Source organism: Lepisma saccharinum, chromosome 8 (assembly GCF_977018435.1).
Source record: "Lepisma saccharinum chromosome 8, izLepSacc3.1, whole genome shotgun sequence".
Taxonomy (NCBI): domain Eukaryota; kingdom Metazoa; phylum Arthropoda; class Insecta; order Zygentoma; family Lepismatidae; genus Lepisma; species Lepisma saccharinum.
This window is the reverse complement of record NC_139236.1, coordinates 20,088,893-20,111,501: the sequence shown is the minus strand read 5'-3', so window position 1 is coordinate 20,111,501 and position 22,609 is coordinate 20,088,893. Positions and strand designations below refer to the sequence as shown.

Here is a 22,609-nt window from a genome sequence, read left to right as displayed (position 1 = left end):
TAATGCATCGAGATCAAAGTGACTTCTATGGAGAGACGTTCGCATGCCATTGCACATTATTTTAATCGGATACATCCAAGAAGAGCTGTGCATTATGAATGGTTGTCGCGAACAATTTACAGTGTGACGCTTCCATTGAATTAAAAGTCCTTCACAGTGACAAGGCTAATGTTTATGTTCATAAGGAAGTTTATAAACAGAATATGTGACCCTCGTCATCTGATAACTAACTTTGGATAAAAAATGGTTCATAACGTTCCCATAAGTGTTCTGGTGTTCTTCCCTATTGAAAAAACTCTGTAAAAAGTACCTTCTTCCATAAGCAAGGATGAAAAAAACTGTTTATTTAACAAATCCAAGTAGCCCTAAGCATTTAAGGTTCCGTTGATGGAAAATTGACTAACCAATCGTGTTCCACACAGCACGCCACACCATTAACTTACCAACACTAACCATTCAGCTTTGATCTGCCGAAAATGGGTTATCAGATAAAAATCATCGAATATTCTGTTTATGAACTTCCTTATGAACATAAACATTAGGCTTGTCACTGTGAATGACTTTTAATTCAATGGAAGCGTCACACTGTAAATTGTTCGCGACAACCATTCATAATGCACAGCTCTTCATGGATGTATCAGATTAAAATGATGTGCAATGGCATGCGAACGTCTCTCCATAGAAGTCACTTTGATCTCGATGCATTACCAAAGCGCTAAACAAATTTTAAGGCATTTTTCTAACACCTCGAAAAGGAGCAAATTGGTACAAGGATTCAGTCATAACTTTTTACTGGTTAAAGATACTTCGAAAAAACCTTCACCATTGCATTTCTCGTGAAATTATAGCCCATTTTGATATGTCGCACGACCCCCTTCCCTTTTAAAATTCTGAAGTTGAATTCAAGATGGCGGACATCAAGATGGCCGCCGACTGTGGGTGGCGTCAATGTGGTTCCCCCTTGGCCAGATAACGATTGGTCATCACCATTTCCATGTTGCGTGCTGCAGTGGCCTTGTACTGGGGGTGTTAAGTGACTTATTGAGCCACCCTGTATAATCGTAATTCAGTATGCAGTAGTGGACCTTCAAATATGGATTGTGAAGTAAGTGAAAGAGAGAGTGAAATTGAAACAGAAGTGAACATAGTCATAATCTTCATGTTAAAATGTATTTTAATTTATCTTACCAATACATGGCAATATATGATTGGATTGGATTGATTTGCTTTATTTTACTTCGCTTTTGGTGCCACTTTTGGCTAATTTGCGAAGATGGAGATGAGTGATGATGAGATGAAATTGATGAATGAACACTCACAAACATCCATACCAAGGCCAGGATTCGAACCCAGGACCCCTGGCATCGTAACGCGATGTGCTAACCACTCCACCACGGGAGCCGGCATGGCAATATATGAAAATGAATAGATGATTATGGCCTTAAACTACCCTGATGAATTTTTATATGTATATTTGTACCATTACTGTTATTACAAACACACACACACACATACATGAAAAAAGTAGTTGAATACCAGGGCTTGGATTTCCATCAATATATTTCTAACCCCAGACATTGCATCAAATGTCAACATTTTACTACTATCATTTGTGGGAAGTGTGCTCTACTGGGGCATGGACCCTGCAAACTATAGATTTTTTTTAATTTTGTGTGGTGTTCATTGTTTTCTTCCATATAGAGTAGCAGACTTCCAATATTTTTACTGAATAAGGATAAAAGTTGGAGATTATCTGAATAACAACAAGATACATAATTGAAATTTTACAACAAAAAATGCAAGTATGTAATTTTATTCAATAAAAAAAATACTTCTTACCTTAATGAGACCCAAATAGACCATTAGATAGTTGTTGACAACAGAAAGCTCCTCTTCCTGTTGAGCCCACCTAAACAGTTCTCCATACAACACATCAGAAGTCTCAAGAGCTGCAGCTTTTGCAGCTGCTAAGTTGCATGCTGTAATTGCAGACACTTTCATCAGAACCTGCATAACCTGCTCCACATAGCGTTCTTTCGAAAAGGCCTGCAATTTAAAAGAATCAGGATTCAAAAGTGATGCAAGACATTTAGATGTAATTCAGCACACACGTTACTGTGTGCGATGCCAACATACGTTAATGAAGGCAGTAGTCCTTCATTGGATAAGTTTTGCAATAACAGCAAATGCTGCTCCTCTATATAATACATAGAGGCATGCATATTTTGTTTTTGATGAAAACACAAAATGTGAAATAACATATTGTAATGTTAATTTTTCATGTTTCTGAAAGCTGTGTGGTGCATTTTCCTACCCTGTTTTGTCACAAAATAATGCAGAATGAACTGCAAAATGCGAAATAGACTCTTCAACATGAATTTTAGAGTTTATTTACCGACGCAACACTTTCTGAAGTTTGAATTATCCTGTGAGTTATGTAATTAACAGAAAATTGATTAATTGTGCTGAAAATATTTGAGAAGCAAAAATGAAACTTTTTACACAGGAAAAAAAATAATATTCTGGTAACTACATAAATGTTCAATTAGAAGGGATATGTTTATTTTGTGTAATAAGTGCAGTTTTAAAATCAAATTTAGGATTACATTCGCAAAATGTCATTTTACAAACTGCTTTTGATCTGATTTTTCACCACTATAACACCTTGAAAATCCATGTTGTTTACTTCGCAGCAACACTGCAACTAACAATAGAAGAACATGTCTGAGCACCTGCCGCTATCTCGCTGTTCAAGGGGGAATTCATTATGATTATGGAGGGAAGGTAGAATGAATTTCCGATTTTTCACACACCAAAATTTTATATTATTTACCACTTTTGAACCCAAAATTGACTGTTATTGTACCAAATTTTGCTTTTTTATTTACAAAAAAATATGTGCCTTAATAATACATAATTGAACAATGAAGAGAAACAGCAAATGCGGAAACATGAAACCTTACCTACAGAATATCATAACTGTACTTTCCATGCCAAACCATGAACAGGGTTGTCATACAGCGTGTCGTGAGATGTAATGTGTGGAATGAGGATAGAAACTAAATTTAAAACATGACAAAACTGGATACACATTATGGATATACAAATAGGCTAATTAGGATGGGATATAGTTTAAAGTGGCATCTAAATCACAGAAATGGGTTTCCACTGAGAAACTTTGACTACAAGATGGTAACATTAACCCCCACACTACATGAATCTTTAGTCTGAACAGTAGAACCAAAACTTGGTGATAGTTCTTTCCCATAAGAAATAGCTGGATTACAGAAACTTTACTTGTTCAACATTTTCAAGTTAATAATTGTTCTAAAGTCTAACTTTCACTGATAAGGTTAATCCGTGCTTCATCTGGTGGTCAGCAAGATGACTGGTAGTTTCCAAACAAATATGACTGCCTCATCAGAAGATAGATCTCCACCAGACAGTTTCTCAGGTACATTGAACGAGAAATCATTCAATAAAAAGCTACATGGTGTAAATATAAACTTGTTGCACTTGGCAGAGTTTAAATGCGCAGTAACAGGCAAAACTAAACAAATGGTCGCCAGACTTTGATTTGTGTACTCGTTCTGTAGACAACTGTCCTATGATGAAAGAAATGAAGCAAATCAGGAGGTGGCAAATTGGTGTAGTGGATAAGGGCAGCAGCTTGGAGCGCATGTTCCGTTTTATGTCGCAAGTTTGAGCCCTGCCGATGAAGTTTTTTTTTCGTTCATTTACCATGATTTTGACATTGATTCTGTTTCATTTTGCGCAATCCTAAAATATGAATTAAAAATTGTTCTTATTATATCGTCGGGTAGAGATATGATGTAAAAGTTGCCTACAAAGTATGAATGATCAATAAAAATATTTAATTTCTCTGATGTAACCTTTTCCTGGGGAAAAACATGTACAAAGTGGGGTATAAACTTATAGCCAAAAATACGTGTAAAATTTCAACGTATCTTCCTAATTACATGGCTAGATAGGAGTTATTTGCTTCTGATATCTCTTTCTTCCTGTATGAAAGAATATTTAACTTATTTGTACTACATTTTAATATTTTGTGAAATTGATCTGTTTCAGGACAAAAGCCAAATGCGTAGTAATTGTTTTCCCCTTATATGTATTTCTTTGTAGCAATGCAATACGTGCATGTTAGGTTCTGTAATTGCAATGTGAACAATGAATTTCCACAACCGCAAGTGCCTTATTGTACTTCTACCATTTCACACCACGCAAAATTTGATTTGAATTTAGACATTTAGATGGCAGTGGGATCGAATTCCTTGCACCAGTATTTCCAACATACAATTGTTCCATCCTAAGGTCGACGAACGTCTGGTTATTTTCGCATTGAAAAACCAGGTGTTGGTTAAGAGTGGAGGTGAACTCCAACTGTTGATTGGTTGACCAAAAATTTGACCAGACATTAAAAAACTGTCTCTTAGACAGTGATGTTGCTTCAAGTACCCAGCAGATGAAACACGCATAACTACTAAAAATATTGAAGAGCCACTAGTTACGCCTGGGTCCTCACAATGGCTGTTGAGCAACGGACTCATTTTATTGATATTCCTATCGTTCATATATTATTACTGTTGCAATGAAGTTTACTGCCCCTAAAATAGAGGACAAAATTGATAGGTCTATAGATGCCCGAGTTTAGCTCATTTGAAAACTATATAAGAGAAAACAACAGTAATATCTTACCTTTATTTCTGCTAACAAAAGACTGTCCCTATCACTTCCAATGCCCAAAAATCTTTCAGGTGTTGGGGATTCAAGAAAATCAGCAACAGAACACTGGAAAAGTTAGGGGAAAAAATAAAAATGTAAAAAAAAAAAAAAACATTCTGGATATTTGTTTCTGCACACAATACAATGTAATCATTCTTCTTTACATGAAAAGAAATTATGGGTAATATGTTGCATAACCGGTGTTCACTGTACATGGAAAAAAGTACTTCCCCCATAGATCCTTACACTGATCTCAGGTCCAACTTTTTGCTACATAGCTCAACCAGTCCACCAATCATCTTTGGGTGTGTGTGGGTCTATGAGTATCAACAACCTCAGGGTAACAGGATCTTGTGGGAAGTGACATTTTTAACTCCTCCATGTCCATAAAGTACAGTCAACTCTCAATACAACGAATTTGGAATTTTATTGGAATTTGTACCAATTTTGACCCAACCCCTGACCACCCGAATGCAAAAAAGTGTTGAAATTGTGCTTAGGCCTTTTCTTTAATGACTCACATGCAAAATTACACATTACATAATTTTAATACAGTGAAATACGAATAAATACATAATAATATGTTAATACAAAGTTCAACAGACCAAAAAATGTCAACTTAGAATTAAACGACTGAGTTATCCGAACTTTTCAAGATGGCGCCTATTTTTCAGGTAGAAATAAATTTGAATATAAATTACGCTTATAACGGATGATTGAAATCTGGATCATTTATTCACCATATAATGTGACCCTACTAATGTGAAAATCCTGATTCAACCAAGGATTAAATCTGGTCTTTGGCACTCCATTTCAATACTCCCCAACTCAACTACCAAGTCAACTTCTTGCCTTCCAACAATATCCACAAGTTAGATCTCTGAGAGAGCTTACGATGTCTATTTGAAGTATACTACAACTTCCTGTCAACATTGGGCACACTTCGACAAGTAAATACTAAATAATCATCCAGCGGAGCCATTATATTTTTCTGATTACCAGTTATGATATTCTTCCATTTACTCCTGCCTCTGAGGAAGAAACTGAACTAGTTAACTGAAATAGCTTATGGCACACAGAAGCAACATCCTGATGTTCCAGTGTTTCATGGTCTATGATAAATCTTCACAATTCCAGATCTGGAACTTTTAACAATTCTTTCACTGCAGGATTTTGCCATGCTCTTATAGCTTTTGATGCATAGTTTTTGGAGGATATTTTCTGAAACGCATAATTTTGTAAAATGTTTTCTGAAGTACTACTACTATGAGCACTTTTTGAACAAAGGATCATAACCGGGGGTTATGGTGTTAGATTTTCATAATTATTGAAAGGGATAAATGATCCATGTAAGCATTAAAGTTGAATCTAGCACAAAGCCTATCTTTTTAGGCACAGTATGCTTCAGCACCACAGTCACTTCCGTCTCCTTTTCCAGCATGAATTTTATCCTATTCACAGTCTGAAATATTATTCAGTAACTCTGTTACCTCCTTGTGTTTTTCACATGTTCAGAACCAAAGTGAGTTATTTCTTTAGAAAACAGTTCAAATGTTAGACACTAGATGCAGCATGTTCTGGTAATAATTTTTATTAAAGGGTGACTTTGATTGTCATCAGCAGTGACGGGAATATTTAAAATCAACTGTAGTCACTTTCCGTGAGTTACACATATCGAAAAAAATCTACTGAAGTTGCTTGCAGCAGCGAAAGAGTATGTTTCAGTACAAAAAATGCCATTCTTACCTGCATCAATTCCAGATTATTTTCATTCTGAACTTCTTCAACCTCATTGGATACATCGAGATGAGGATGCTGCTCACCATTCCTAGCCTGTATGTCAATATGAGGCATCACCACCTCTTCAATGTAACCTTCCTCGTAATCAACTTCTTCCCCATTTTCTTCTTCCTCCTCTTCCTCTTCAACATCATTTTCCCCTTCATCTTCTTCTTCCTCCTCCTCTGCCTGTTCCTCATCTTCATCCTCCCCTTCATCTTCACTATAAGAAACAGAGGGAAGGCATTAATTTTTCTGTCCCATAAAATGACATGTTATGTAGAAACTTGCACCAAATAATGCAGCCTCAACCAGGACTCAAACCTGTGTCTCTGGCATACAGAGACTGATTTTTCGGTGTAGACATTTTACCTGTGTGCAATTATCTCTACCAGTACTACCGCAATGGGATCTGTTCCCTTTGAAACACATTAGACCTGGTTCCTCCCAGCGAAAAATCAGGTGAGGCCAGGCCAGCTCGGTAGCTCAGTGGTTAGAGCTGGTGGCATGGTATAAAAGAGAACCGGGTTCGAGTCCTGGTCGAGCCTGCATTTTTGGCTGAAAATTTCTATGTAGTACATCTCCTGGGTGTGCCTAATTTTCAATGACGTTTTATGTACCTTACATACCGTGGAAGCTAATAATTTAGTTTTATCACGTGGTTCTTTACGTAATATTTCAATATTTTCATTTTACATTATCCGTCTTCTGTTTCTTCTCACACCGATGATGCTATAAATTAGCGAAAATTTTGAATTTTCCTACTGTCCGGTGAGTGTTTCCTTTTACCTTATTTGATTTTTATATATATATATATATATATATATATATATACTAATGAAGAAGGAGACAGTAAACACTTACCACACGAAGAGAAATTATTCAATATTTCGCGATCTATATCGCATTTTCAAGTTGAAGAAGAAAGATCGGCGTTACTGAGAGAAGAGGCACAGAATACAGTATTCTGTGCCTCTTCTCTCAGTAACGCCGATCTTTCTTCTTCAACTTCAAAATGCGATATAGATCGCGAAATATTGAATAATTTCTCTTTGTGTGGTAAGTGTTTACTGTCTCCTTCTTCATTAGTGTTTATCCGCCCTTCTGGCACCTTTTCTGATCCTATTCCTGTGTTTTTATATATATGAGTATATATATATACTCATATCTTGCGCGTGTGCGAATTACTCACTCAGTAGAATATTATGTATTTAAAAAATATTTAAAAATACCTAAATATAGTTTACTTACGGTTTGTGAGTATGTACAGTATTAGTGGCCAGACTTTGGAGCTGGATAACTTCCTGCATTCTGCAAGAAGGAAAACCTGATTCCTCGTGGGCGAGCAAGTAGTTGTGTTTTTTAATGTTTAAAGTTTTTATCTTTGACTTTTTACTTATTTGGTAGTTTTACAAAGAAAGGAATGTGGGTATGGGAGTTGTATCAGGAATGGGCAAGGCTGTTAGGAAACCTTTTTTACCATAGCAACACCTATCACCCTACTCCTTGTTTTACTTCTATTTGACGCAGCTATGAAGCAATTTCACTAGCAAAGGAGATAAGCTGAGGAAGGGAGCAGTTGACTCCCGAAACGTAGTTTGACATACTGTACATACTCACAAACTGTAAGTAAACTATATTTAGGTATTTTTAAATATTTTTTAAATACTTAATATTCTATATCTTTTTAATCGGATAAGATAAAACTTCTTATTCTCACAGTTAAAAAAATATTCCATGTCTTTGGAAAGATGCAATATGTGATGTCAAAAAGTGAGAAAAAACAAGGTCTATCATTTCTCTTTGTTTTTACTACGTTGTTGCAAAATTGAATTGCAAATGAAGACGACAGGAGGTAAACATGCTAGGTGAAGGGTCTTTCTAACTAGAAATTGTAAAAGAATAGAATGTGTTTCTTCCATTAATTACAAAGAGTTGCGTATACATGGAAAAAATGTGCTTATAACAAGGAAATAACGTGCTCTCCTGTAAAATTAAGAAAATGGACAAAGCACGTTCTTTTCCTGTGGTGTTCAAACATACCATACAATCACCTGGTTGTGAACATACACATAATTTGTTACTCTGCTAACAATTATAAAAAAAATTGTAAAGTATAACATCCATACTCATGGTACAACAATAATATTTAATATCCATTGCAAGTCTATAACAAAATTAAAACAAGAGTACCTCAGACTCCCTAATGCATCCATCCTTCCAGAGTTCAGAAGTTCTGAATGAATAAGCTCCTTTCCCTCTGCTCCAAATTGGTTGCCATCAAGTACCAGTTCCTTTAATTTTGTCTTGTTTCTCATCGCTTGCGCTATGAATACTCCACCTTTACTCCGTATTTCATTAAATCCTAATTGAACAATCTGAAAATAAACTCACAACAGTGAGAATCTTCAGAAAGTAACGTAATATGATACTGAAGTAGGAATACAACTTGTGGAATAATTATGGTCTCAAAATGCAACCATTATTAACTTTCATATGTATTATTACACATTGGAAATACAGTTCAGAAAAGTAAACAAAACAGTGACCAATCTAAAAAAAAAAAAAAATAGTTATGTTCAAAGCACTGTGTGTGTATGTGTGTGTTTTTTTACTAAAAATTATAATGGGTGCATCATCACAGGCTATTTGCATCCTCTTAATGTGGAAACATAACCGTAATTAACAAAAACATGCTTATCTTTAAAGAACAAATATTTTGGAGAACTTTTTATCACAAACAAACTAAAACATAGTGAAAAACTACAATCAGTTCTCTTTTCATTTTGTGTCACTTTTATACCTCTTGGGTTAATTAATCACAACAATGAATATGAATGATGAACTACACAATGGGACAAACAGAATGATACATACATACGTGCCTTAACCAGGATTCAAACCTGAGACCTCTTGCTTCATAGTGTGATATGCTGACCAGTCCACCATGGAGGCTGGTTACAACAAAAAGTACATGTAAAAAAATTATGAAGAATAGACACACTAATTCAAGAAAAAAGCTAAGTTTATTCTCAACTCTTGGTATGTACAACAAACAGTTGATTTCCCTAATTTTTATAGATTTTTGGATGAATTTTCAAAACCCTCTGACTTTCCCATGATTTCTATGACAGAACTCTGAATAATTAATCCCCAACTTACTTCTAAATGTTGGTGTCCTATGGCCAAAGCTTCCGCAATGAGTATTGCTCCCTTTGTTTTCAAAAGGCAATCTCCAAAGTTGACCTCCTTCAAATGCTGAAGGTAAGGCAGGGCACTTGCCATCGCTGCAGCTCCCTTCTCACCAAATGTGTTGTCATTCAGATTCAGCACTTGTAGGTTTTGATTGTGTGTTAGAGCATCTGCCAACGCTGATATACCAATATTATAAATCCCATTTTGAGGCATGGCTAGTTCTTCTAAAGACCCCAAAGTCTAAAAACAAGATACAAAAATATGGCTCATGAAAAACACAAACATTAGAATTGCTGATTTAAAATACATACTACCATACTTAGCAGGGATGCAATACGTTGTCGTCAAGTGGTTTACTTTAATTCCGTTCCAATTAGCCTATCTGAGCTTAAAGTGGACATTCACCAAAACTTCTGATACAAGTATATACCATGGCCGTTTTTCTTGAACTGGCAACATTGTTTGAACATGTTTATCTATTGGTCATGCATCAAATAACAAATGAATAGGGACATGCATATTTCGTTTTTTATGAAAACATGACAAAATCGAGATAACATTTTTAATATTTATTTCTCGTTTTTGAAAGGTGTCAGGAGCATTTTCCTACCATGTTTTGTCACAAAATGATGCTATATGAACTGCAAAATGCAAAATAAATTCTTAAACACAAAATTGGTAGTTTATTTACTGATGTGTAGAGGCATGCATATTTCGTTTTCAATGAAAACACGAAATGTGAAATAACACATTGTAATGTTAATTTTTCATGTTCCTGAAAGGTGTGAGGTGCATTTTCCTACCCTGTTTTGTCAAGAAATAATGCGAAATGAATCGCAAAAAGGGAAATAGACTCTTAAACACGAAATTTAGAGTTTATTTACAGACACAACACTTTCTGAAGTCGGAATTATCCTGAGTTATACAAATCGCGGAAAATTGATTAATTCTGCTGTAATTATTTGAGAAGCAAAAATGGACTCATTTACACAGGAATATAGTTTAAAACTCTGATAACTACATAAATGTGCTATTAGAAGGGAAATGATTATTTTGTGTACTTTTATCAGATTAAATTTATAGATACTCAAGTTTGGACTCCAATTAAAAATTAACCAGTACACCTACATTAAAACTAGTTACATCAAAATTTAGCTTATTCAATTCTGCTTTAATCTATGCTAACAATTTTTTTTTTGCAAGTATGCCTTCAATTTTTTTATCCTTGTGAGAACAAAAAAAGGGCCAGGTTTTTAGAGTTTTGCAAACGATCGCTATCTTTGAAATTCTGTAAATCAAAAACAGGTTGTCCGATCATTATCAAATTTTAGATATTATTCCATGATAGTAAATTACATGCACTTGGTGTGGTGTTTGTGCGTACACTTGATCACCTTATAATGATTACACATCTGAAACCGCAAGTATTAATAAAGTTTCACTCTGCACATGGACGAAATGCATTGCAAATTCACAAGGGATTGCAGGAGGCTTGTGATTCAGATCTTCTGTACCACACTGAGGGGCAAGGACATTTCAAGGTGCCCATAAATATGCCACCAAATGACATGGTGGAGGGCACCCTCGTACCGCAACAGATCAACATTGCCTGGATGCACTTTGCATGTTTCTGGTAAATTACTTCCAGTGGACACGTAAAGGATTAGGAGTTGTATCGAACATTTCACGATCAGCTGCGTGCCACATCAGCTTATTGAAGTGTAGAAGTGGCACAGATGGGAATGTGCATGGATTCACCTGGAACATTATGAATATGGTGAGGCATTCCTTTATCGCATTTTGCAATGGATGAAAGATGGGCTAGATCCTACACACCAGAATTGAAAGGGCAATCAAATGAATGACGTAATCAGTCTTCAGTATGCTCAAATTAATTGTAACAAGAGCCTACAAATGTGAAGGTGATGATACTGGTATATGTTTACCAAAGAGTTATTCTTGCAGATAGTGTTCCACAAGCGACAACACTTTCAGGTCAGTCACTTTTGTATCTTTTATGTACCAGATAAGTTGCCACTTCAAGAAAAAATACCCTTGTAATGATCCTATGTAGACCAATAACTAATTTGTAAATAACTTCGATATTTTTGCCAATACTAATAAACTGATATTTCACTGATCTGATATGCAATTGTAAATGTTCCTTGAAGAACACAAATGGTTCATAGACTTCCAAATTTTGTACGTATCCAGGTGACTGAAGCAAGTTTTGCCTTAGAAAAAGACTTGCGCATTTAGACTTTACAAAGCAATGACATATGAATTATATGTTCATACTCATTAAAATAATAACAAAATGGCAGAATTTTGCAACAAATTACAGACTATTATATAGGGTGAATAAAAATCATGATTTTTAGGATTTTTCAATTCCTTTTTTATTTAATTCAACTTAAAATTGCTTCTATATTTTTGGGCACCGTACATGTACTGTAGATATATATTTTTTAAATACCAAGGCTTCTTCTGGTAAACAGCTCTGTAAAATAGTTTTGATTGAAGCAAATAAAAAATTACATGCTTAATCAGTACTCTATCGGTATCAGCCAATATAGGCATATCGGTGTATACGTTTACCGGTAAAATTACCTATTATTTAACCGATCCAATATATCGATAAATATCTGATAATTAGTGCAAAATTCGGCCATTTTGTTGTATTTTTTATGGATAATCTCCATGCCCTAATTTTAAAAAAAGTAAATGTCTAAATATGCAATTTCTTATTCACTGCAGTCACCTTGAAACACACATTTCAGGTTCTTCAAGGACAATTTCTAATTTTATATTGGATCGGTATTGGTAAATTTTATATAGTTACTTTATCGGCATCGGCCAAAATTTCATATCGGCCCATCCCTAATGGAAATGTTTTTTGAGTGTGTTAATGAAACTATAATAATTTGAGTAACTTTTGTTTCAGTGAAAATAAAGCATTCTGGATGTACGATATAATTGTAACTTAAATTTTATAACCAAATAGAGTATCTAAGAAGTTCACTTGGTGGTTATGCAGAGAGAGGTAATCCATTCTAATCCACTTAGTTCATTTCTCCATGCAGTTCTTTGATCGCAAGGAATATCACTACCTGTCTTGATAGCTTTATCAGTCATGTACTGAATTCTTGCGGGTGGCCACAGTATGTGCCTGGCAAGGCTTGATGAGTGGTGGTAAGTTTTACTAATTGACAAATCTCGAGGTGGGACCAATACAACAGAAAGTAAGATTTTATACATACCTTAAATACACGTGCTAATTCTTTGGTTGCCTCAGTCTCCAGTCTGTTTCGGCCAGCAACAAAAACCCTCAGGGCTAATGGTTTCCCTTCTTTCTTGCTCAATTCGTAGCAATCCATCAGGCCACTTGCAACCATCTGGAGAAAGTCAAATGGAATATTTCAAAATGCTCATATAATAGAAAATCCTTACATTGAAACAACACAAATATGTACATGAAAAAATAACTCTGTAATCAATATAGAAAGATTAATGTTTCATTTTGTCTGCTGAGTGTTTCTATTTTCCTTCCCTTCCAATAGGTATTATTTCTTCCACTTTCCTTTTCCCATGTGTGTGTTAACTCTCCACCAAGACTACCAGTTCATTGTGAGTATTGTTGGAATGGGGGGGGCTGAAGCTAAACAAAGAATGGAAGAAGGTGTTAGAAAGAGTGGAAAGGGCAAGAGAGAAAGAGGAGAGGAGAAGGAAGAAAAATGAAGGAAAAAGAGCGTGAGTTAAAAAGTCCAACCACATTCTATATGGAAGTAAATATGTTTAGCCTTTTAGGTGAAAGTACAGTTGACAAGGGAAAGCCACCTGCTAGAAAGTTCCAGAACAACTTTCTAATAGTCTGGAGGGAGTAATGTTTGTGTATATATAATGCCCTGTTTTTGTATCTTGTTACATTTGTACTTGGTGCAGAGTCTGAAGAAGACCTGGCTAGAAGGTTGAAACATTATGTTTAGTTTATGTTTTTAATAAAATAAATTACTGCCTTGGTCAGCATATTTAGTTTTTCATAATCATGGAAACAAGGCTTAATGGTGTTATGACTGAATCTGCCATTGGTTATACATAGGGACATTGAATTTTCGCGATGCGCGAAATCGCGAAATGTGAAAAAAAGATTGAATTTTGAACATTCTGCACGTAACTATGATGAAATATCCATGAGTTTTATTCGCGAAGTAATGCGAAATGTGTGCTTTTCCTCGAAATCAACGCTTTTTCGTGAAATAACCGTGAAATATCATCAAATTAAGTAGAAAACACGCAAAAACCGGCAATCGAGGTTGTGCGCACTAACTGTCTATTTGTAACGAAACGTTTGTGTAAAGTTTCCTACCACTTGAAGCTGAAGAACGTTTTATCTTCGATCACATCAGGAAGACGCTGCAAATTTGGAGTTCCCATGCACATAATCTCAGTTCGAAAACTTCGCTCCCTGTCAAGCTGCATTCCTTTCTTCCCCCGAATGTCTACTCAACTTCCAGTTTCATTGAACTTGCTAGCTGTAGCAGCGATAAGATTAGTCTGTTCCCGCACATCAAGGGAAACAATGGGGTCATTTGTGTTCAGTCATGAATGAATTTTGTTTATTCTCATGTGATTTTCAACATGTGTTTGTGTATGTGCAGTAGTGATTATTTTATTTGTTGGACAGCAAGGATATCCTCTAAATACATACAATGAATAAATCACTTGAGATATGCAATTTAGAAATGAAGTAATTTTGTGTTGATGTTTTCTTTCTGGTTGGACAGCTAAGTATTTGTGTACGTGTACAGTATATAAAAATGAAGTAGTTTATCAATTTATAGCTCTTTTGTATGTTGTTTCCTCTCATAATGAAAAAGTGTGTACCAATTTTTTTTCCACCGCTGGTATATAATGCTGATCTAACATTTTATTTACTGCACTCCTCAGTTTTTATTTACCATAAATTTGTCTCCCTAGTTATACATAACTATAAGATTCAATCAAAAAAGTGCACTTTTTCCAACAATACTCTCAATTATAAGTAACGCTCTACAGGCTAAATTAAATCTTATTCTTCCTTGTAGTGGTATACTGCTCTCAAGTATTAAATGGGGTGTATATACATATTCACGTAACTGGTGTATATCTGCATACATATTCTGAATAACAAGGTTTAAAATTGTCCAGAAACATATAATAAATGTGATATTAATATTTGTTTCATGTTTTATGACATCAGTCTTTAAATTTGACATAAAAGGCAGAAATACGTGAAAAGTCCATTTTATGCTGAAATAGACTAATAGAACAACCTACAGGTTTAATATGGAATTTGAAGTACTATGTATTATGTTACCACTAGGTATCTAACCTTGCATCTCTTGATTACAAGACTACTATGCCACTGGGCACACACAGACATATGCAGTAGTGTAGCAAGGGGTGGGCAAAGAGGGCCACCACACGGGGCCTCACGTTCCATGGGGTTCATACAAATCATGTAATAGAAGTGAGAAAAATATATGGAAAGCGCTAACTTTTACGTGCAATAAAATTAAAACTAATACATCAGTAACATACATGCAGATGGACCCTAAGCCTAAGGAGGCTCAAAAAAAGTAAAAATTATCGTCATATTTCTCATGTGAAATATTGACGCAAATCACGATAACTCGCTTGGACATGTTTACCCATTTATTCTTTTTTGAAATGCCAGGACGAAATTGAATATCTTGCAAAATCTGAAAAGTCATCAAATGTTATTTTCAAAGGATTTTATATCTTCACATTATAATACATCAGTGATTGAAGGAGGCCATGGCCTCCATGGGCCCTCCCCTGGAAACAGGAATGTCCCACAGCTTCAGATTTCAGCTCCCGAAAAACAGAGAAAGTCATTTTTAGGGGGAGTGAAATTATTAAATATAATTTTTGTCAGTAATTTATCATTATTTTAAATATGATAAATTGCTGGCATATCACTGAAGATTTTGTATCGATTCGCACTAAGATTTCAAATTTAAAGAATGGATGGGGGCCTCGCATTCTAATCTCGCCCAGAGCCTTGTGATATGTTGCTACGCCACTGCACATATGAGTAAGGCAAAACTAAATTAGTAATTAGAAGCAATGGCTAATATCTGTGCTCTTGGGTGTTGTTACACTGTGTAAATAATTTTACTCATTGGAAAATATGATTTTAAGAGCTTTTAAACTCACAACTAAAACTGCAAGTCAAATAGGTTAGCCACAATTGGTGAAATAACCAACATTAGCGTTGTTAGATAAGCCTACATTGTGACTTGGGTGCCATGGAAAAATCTTGACACAGTAAGGTTGCAGTGAAACAATAAAGTTTGGGAACCCATGGCCTAACTTATGAAAATATACCATGCACTGAAATATCTTACTTTGCCACCTGCTGTTCCAAGTCCATTATTGTTAAGCCTTAGTTCTTGAAGTGCATAACAGACTGGGCTTTTCAACAATACTGCCAATCCCTCGACACCAATTGGACCAAATGCATTGTCGCTGAGCTGTAACTCCACTAACCTTACTCCAGCCAACACAAGGCCACTTCCTAAAAATTGCTGCAAGAAAGAAAAACGGAACTAATTATCACACACACACAGCACAAGAAATAATCAATATATTTCACATAAGAAACCAGAATTACAAATACTAGTGCTGAAAGCTGAAGGTGGATTTTTGAATCCATAAATATTTATATTCCCTACCCCGATATCACTAAAATCCCTGAGCCACTTCCCAAGTCTGAAAATACATACCAAGAGCAGATTTTTTTTAAATAATTTTTTGGTTCATGGAAACTTAACTTCAAGTTGTAAAGAAATTGTTCCATTTTATTAGATGGACGTACAGGGTAATAAAAAGTTCATGAAATTAAATTTCTACTTGCAAGATCTTTAGCTTCAGAAAATGTTAGATATCCATGGTGAGACATAGTGATTTAATTAATTTATGTTACCTGGAGCTACTATTTGATAAGTCCAACTTTATAGCTCTGAAATACCAATAGTTGACACAAATGGAAATAACTGATGCATAAGGGTACTTTTTTTGCACTGCTTATTAGTACCATAAATTTATTATTTTTATTGGTATGAGAGCAACTGTCACTTCAAGTTTTAGTTTTCATGAGACTGAGGATGATTCTAGTGTATTGCTGTATTATTTGGTATTAAGATTATTGCTTCTCACAATATTGGCCAGCACTTGTGGCGGAGTGGTTAGCACATTGTGCTACGATGCCAGGGGTCCTGAGTTCGAATCCTGGCCTGGGCATGGATGGTTGTGTGTCCATTCATCAATTTAATCATATTATCATTCATTCCCATCTTCGCAAATTAGCCAAAAGTGGTACAAGAAGCGAAGTAAAATCAAGGAAATCAATCAATCAATATTGATCATGCTGCCTGTCCATAACCGCTTTCCCTAACTGCCTCAACAAGCTACAGGTGGTTAGAAACCAATGGTTAGTTGAGTCCATTCCATATGACTGATGTGACAAAGCAAGAAATTTCTCCCCTCTATTGTATTTACAGAAATTATTTTTGACTAGTCAAGGAAAGTATTATTTAAATCTCATACATTGAAATACATTATGGATAGACCAATATGGGATTTTAACAAATACTAATAAAGTAAATAAAAAATTACCAACTCATATTTTTCATTGTAATTACTATACAAGGTGCAGAAATTTTGACTACCTACTTTGAGGTGCACAACACTGATTAACAGGAGGATACAAGGAACGAAACAAAATTGTGGAGTCTGCTGTGGGAACTTGAACTTTGCCTGTGCTCTGCTTTGTGTAGTAATGTATCAGGCTAGGATTTCTATGACTTAGCATATTTTCTTTTTCTTTTTGGGTAAGGGTGATGTGTTCCCTAAATATATAGAAATTCATATTATGAAGAAACTAATTGAATTAAGGTTCGTTTTCAAGGGCGTATTTTGTCATATTTGGCCATTTCTACGTGATAAAGCATATTTTGATGGATTTTTGGTCATATTCAGCATATTTTCGCTTTTTCAAGAAATATACAGTCATTTTCCCACTGGATTCGTTCTTACTCGCATGTTCACTCCAGGGTTCATTTTTAATTGAAAATTTACAGAAAGTATCCATTGTGTATTTCAACTCATCAGGGCCCATAAAGTAAACTAAAAACAGTATGTATATGAAAATATTTCAGCATAAGTTAGATATTGATGTTTGAAGCAGTCTAGTTATAAGGGCATATTTTTCAAATTACAGTGCATATTTTGTAAAATTTTAGGTCATAAAAATCCTAGCCCTAGTAATATGTATATAGTTGTGTAGAGGAGTTTGTTCAAACCAACTTACTATTATCAGCACAGAGAGCCTTGTAGAGGGAGTTTGGACATTAAATGGGGGGACCCCCCGAAGCAAGTCTGCCTCCACACCCATACATTCAAGGATATGCACTTAAGAGTCCTGGTGCCTTAAAATATACCAGGGCATCAGTTGCATGAATTTAACGGTGCCTCTGCAATTTAATTTCTCTCATTTATTGGTTATTTATTCATGACAAAATGAACATGATAGAATAATACACATATAGTAAAATAAAAATAAAATAAAATATTGCATGTTACTTAATTTATAGTAATCAGAACGATATTATTAAGTACCTCATGAGTGAGGAGATCGATGATTGCAAAGTATGTTGAGGTCTGTTATTATTTTATTGTATAATTATTGCTGTCATTAATTTGATATTTATATGTTGTGATTGAGTCAGCAAATCCAGTGCTATCAGAACAGGTATTTGGTTTGAAGCGAGGTTTTGTTTCCCTTATTCTGAAGTCCAGAACAAATAACTCGCGATTTTAATTAAGTGTGTGCCATGTTACAATCTACATGTTTCAGAATGTAGTGCTATCAGAACAGGTATTTGGTTTGAAGTGAGTTTTCGTTTCACTGAGCTCGCAGTTGCCGGAGTGTCATGTTCGTGCTAATGAAATGCCAACCAAAATTAACCGTTATTGGGAAAGGTACATCATGGCTCTTTTCCACGTACAACCGAATAGTGAAACAGTGTCTGGAAAATGGTTTAACCATCGGAGTGACCACAGATAAAGATATCGTGGCCAGGCAAAACACAAATGGTGCTCATGCAGGAACGTTCGCCAACAAAAGGGGTCTGTTCGAGGTTGCCAGCGAAAGTATCCCCTCAGGTGCTTCGTGGAATTTGGTGAATTGCAGTCTTTCAAAACTGGAAGTATCACACAGATGTAGGTGTGTTGCTTACTTTCCAAGCTGCGTAACATCGACATTTTGAATTATGACGTAAATCTAGTGGCATGCTAAAGAATTCAATTTGGGATTGGTGTAATGACAGTACTCTTGACATTAAATGTAGTCTGTATTTTCTTAGGAGAGAAGTTTGCTTACTCAATCACAAAGGTATCTTGTGAAAAGTTAGATATCAGATTTCACATTTTCCCTGAATCCTAACATATTTGCTAGTCCCACCAAAAAGTCAATTCAGAAATTCACTGCACTTAGAACAATTCAGATCAATCAGGGGATCAAGACTGGCTATTGGAGTAGTTGCAGCTTTAAACTAATGGTCTCCAATTTCATGTCTTAACCCATTCAAACAAACCTATGCCTTTTTATTCATAATGGCTACAAACAGACTTATATGCCATTCGCATTATGTAATCAATAAATACAATAATTATAATTACAAGATAAGTCTAAAAAAGGAAACCACTAGCAGAGCTAAAATATTTTCCAAAATTTGGATACATATGTTTCCTCTAAAAAAAATTATAGCTCTGATATTATACAGGGTGCGGCAGCATTCATAGTAGGATATTAATAGCACACCATGAGGAAGTAAATACATTTTATTTATTAGTTATTATGTCAATTAATAGTTAAAGGTATGCCATTTGATAAAGTGTAAGTCCTTGTCCAATTGGGTGGATTAATGTTTGAATATAACCCCTCTCAAATGATGCCCCCTCTGCACAATACAATCATCCAGGCGACGTTGGAAGCTTTCCATAACTCGTCATAACATATTCCCTGGGATATTGCCGACGGCAGTTCTTATGCGGTCCTTCAACTCAGGAATGGTGGCACAACGTGTTCGGAAAACTTCTTACTTCAGGTACCCCCAAAGGAAAAAGTCTGCACATGACAGATCGGGTGACCGTGGCGGCCAGGAGATGTCACCGAAACGGGAAATTACTCTTCCTGGGAATGTCTGTCGCAAAAAAGCCATGCAAATTCTGGCTGTATGCGAGGTTGCACCGTCATGTTGAAACCATAATTGTTCCATATCCACATTCAACATCCCTAGTTGAGGAAGAACGAAGTCTTGCAGCATAATTAGGTAGCGTTCACTCGTGACAGTTACAGCCTGACCGATGTCATTCTCGAAAAAATAAGGGCCAATAATCCCAAACGAAGCAATTCCACACCACACTGTGACACGAGAACTATGCAATGGCTTGATGTGCAGTTCATGCGGGTTTACATCACTCCAATAACGCAAATTCTGTTTATTCACTGAACCACATAACTCGAAATGAGCTTCATCTGACATCATGATGGTGTCCAACATTTCGGGATTTTGGCGAAGGAGATCACGCATCGTTAAGCAGAATGTTTCTCGTGAAACCCAATCGTGAGGCTTAATTTCCTGCACAATCTGCAGCTTATATGGGTGAAAATGGAGATCTTCATGCAATATTCTCCTGAATGAGCGATCTGAGATTTGCAAATTTTGCGAATGTCGGCGAGCAGATTTTTTTCGGCTAAGCAATATTGCAGCACGAACATTTTCCACGGCTTCTGGTGTCCGCACAGTTCTTTCACTTCTTCCTGGTTTACGATTACACGCAGTGGCCGTTAATCGAAATGCACTAACCCACCTCAGAATGGTCCGTCTATCTGGAACTTTCCCATGACGTCCCACGTTGAAATGTTGCCTAAATAGACGCTGGGTAGCAATTACAGAGCCATTATTCTTGAAATAACTTTCCACAACAAAGGCACGATGCTGTACACTCCACCGATCCATCTCACTCTAACAATCGAAATGGCACCTCATTAGTACACGAATGCTGCACGAGATGGCAGACATTCATACATTACGTCATTGTACTACGCAAGCCAAAATAAGCTATGAATGCTGCTGCACCCTTTATTACTCTACTAAAAAAATCCTAAACTTTGAATTTTGTTGTACATCAATTTTGGCCTTAAATTTCAGCCATTTTCATTAGAGATAGTGAAAAAGTCACATAACATAAATTAAAGTTTGAAATCTACTTAAAACAATGTTCTTTGCCACAACTTTCTATGATTTTTCTTAGCAGAGTTGTCATGATTATCGCAACTGTCTGCAAAGGCCAAACATACCCAAAGTCATGAAACAAAAAATGGCTGCCATTTTTAAACAAAGTCAAGTTTTACAAAAATAGGACAACAAAAGTATTGAAAATTTTAAAAATGGTCAAGCAACCAGTGCTAAGTCCAGTGGTTTTAGCACAATTTCTGTGAACTAAAAGTGGACAAAGATCATAGAAATGCTTCTCCCATGCATTCAACATTTGTAACAATATTATGTGTACTCATATTAGTGGTAATTTGTGAGTGTTCTAGGGCCATTTGCCAAAAATGTAACTGTGTGCCAATGGAAACAATGGTTCATACATTGAATACTGAAACCTGTGATATTTTTATTATGAACAATATTATCTTTCTGATTTTTTAATATTATGTTGAACATGTATTGATTATGCTGTGTAACAACAAGACCTGGAACTCCCTTTCAAACAATTACCCGAAGAGGAGTGTCTTTTTAATCACAAAATATTATTTTATTTAAAGATTTTTCTACTTTCTGAATCGGTAAGAATGGTAATATAGTCACTTTCTGTTAGGACTGTCCTTCTCCTCTCCAACAATACCTAAATCATCACAATACTCCACATAGTTTCCGAGACATGACATGTTTTGTGTCACATGGTGTGTTCGTTCATTCACCCTGTTAAGAATAATAGAAACACTGCATTCTATGATGTGTATTTGTTTGGTGCTGCCAACTGGTGGCTGAGTGTAGAACTTATCAATGTTGGTGAATAGTATGTGTTGTAAATCACTGAGTATTCTGTGTTAGCAGTCTCGACTGCTTGGACGTTGATTTTTCTCGTTCGTTTTTTCTCTGTCTGTAATATTCTTGTACGCTAAACACAATATATGCTAGTGCTTGAAATCGATACTTTGACTATTTCTTCAAATAACTTTAACAGGTTATGGGCACCAGGGCACATTGCACGTAAATTTTGAAGTGTGTTTCGTCGTGAGTGCACAAGTAAAAATGGCTGCATGCAGTGAATACAAAGTATCTATCGACAACCTTGAAGGTCCTGATGATTGGGCAAAATGGAAGTGGCATATGAACATGGTGTTGCATGCATATGGACTTGAAACAATTGTGGACGGTTCGCGAAAATTTGTTGAATTACCGGTAGAACCAACGAGCGAACAGAAGGCAGCATTCGCAGAAGCAAAAAGACGATGCAAAAGCAGCAAGCGTAATAGCCGGTGCATTAAGCAAACCGATTGCAGAACTCGTGTTGACATGTAATCATGCAAAAGAACTGTGGGATAAATTGTGTGCCAGGTTTGAGCGCAGCAGTTCAGAACGTCTGAACATTCTGATAGAGACTTTTTTCCGAATCCAGCGTGATGAAAAAGATGACATTAGTGCACATGTGGCCAAGTTGCAAAAACTATTTGTGGACTTAAATGGTGAACTAAAGAAACACGATGAAAATACATTATCTGAACGTATGTTGAATGGTCGAATTTTGTCAACTT

At 35.8% G+C, this 22,609-nt stretch overlaps 1 protein-coding gene across 1 annotated transcript in view; it reads right to left on the bottom strand.

The window, feature by feature from the left end:
* RanGAP (Ran GTPase activating protein) overlaps positions 1 to 22,609 on the bottom strand; it is a 55,087-nt gene that overhangs the window by 19,871 nt on the left and 12,607 nt on the right. Inside the window, exons 3-9 of the mRNA XM_083126329.1 lie at positions 16,128 to 16,307; positions 12,978 to 13,112; positions 9,685 to 9,957; positions 8,716 to 8,900; positions 6,490 to 6,745; positions 4,717 to 4,809; positions 1,840 to 2,046 (exon numbers count right to left, since the gene is read on the bottom strand). Coding sequence (XP_082982455.1) covers positions 1,840 to 2,046; positions 4,717 to 4,809; positions 6,490 to 6,745; positions 8,716 to 8,900; positions 9,685 to 9,957; positions 12,978 to 13,112; positions 16,128 to 16,307 — 1,329 coding nt within the window. The remainder of the gene's footprint in view (positions 1 to 1,839; positions 2,047 to 4,716; positions 4,810 to 6,489; positions 6,746 to 8,715; positions 8,901 to 9,684; positions 9,958 to 12,977; positions 13,113 to 16,127; positions 16,308 to 22,609) is intronic.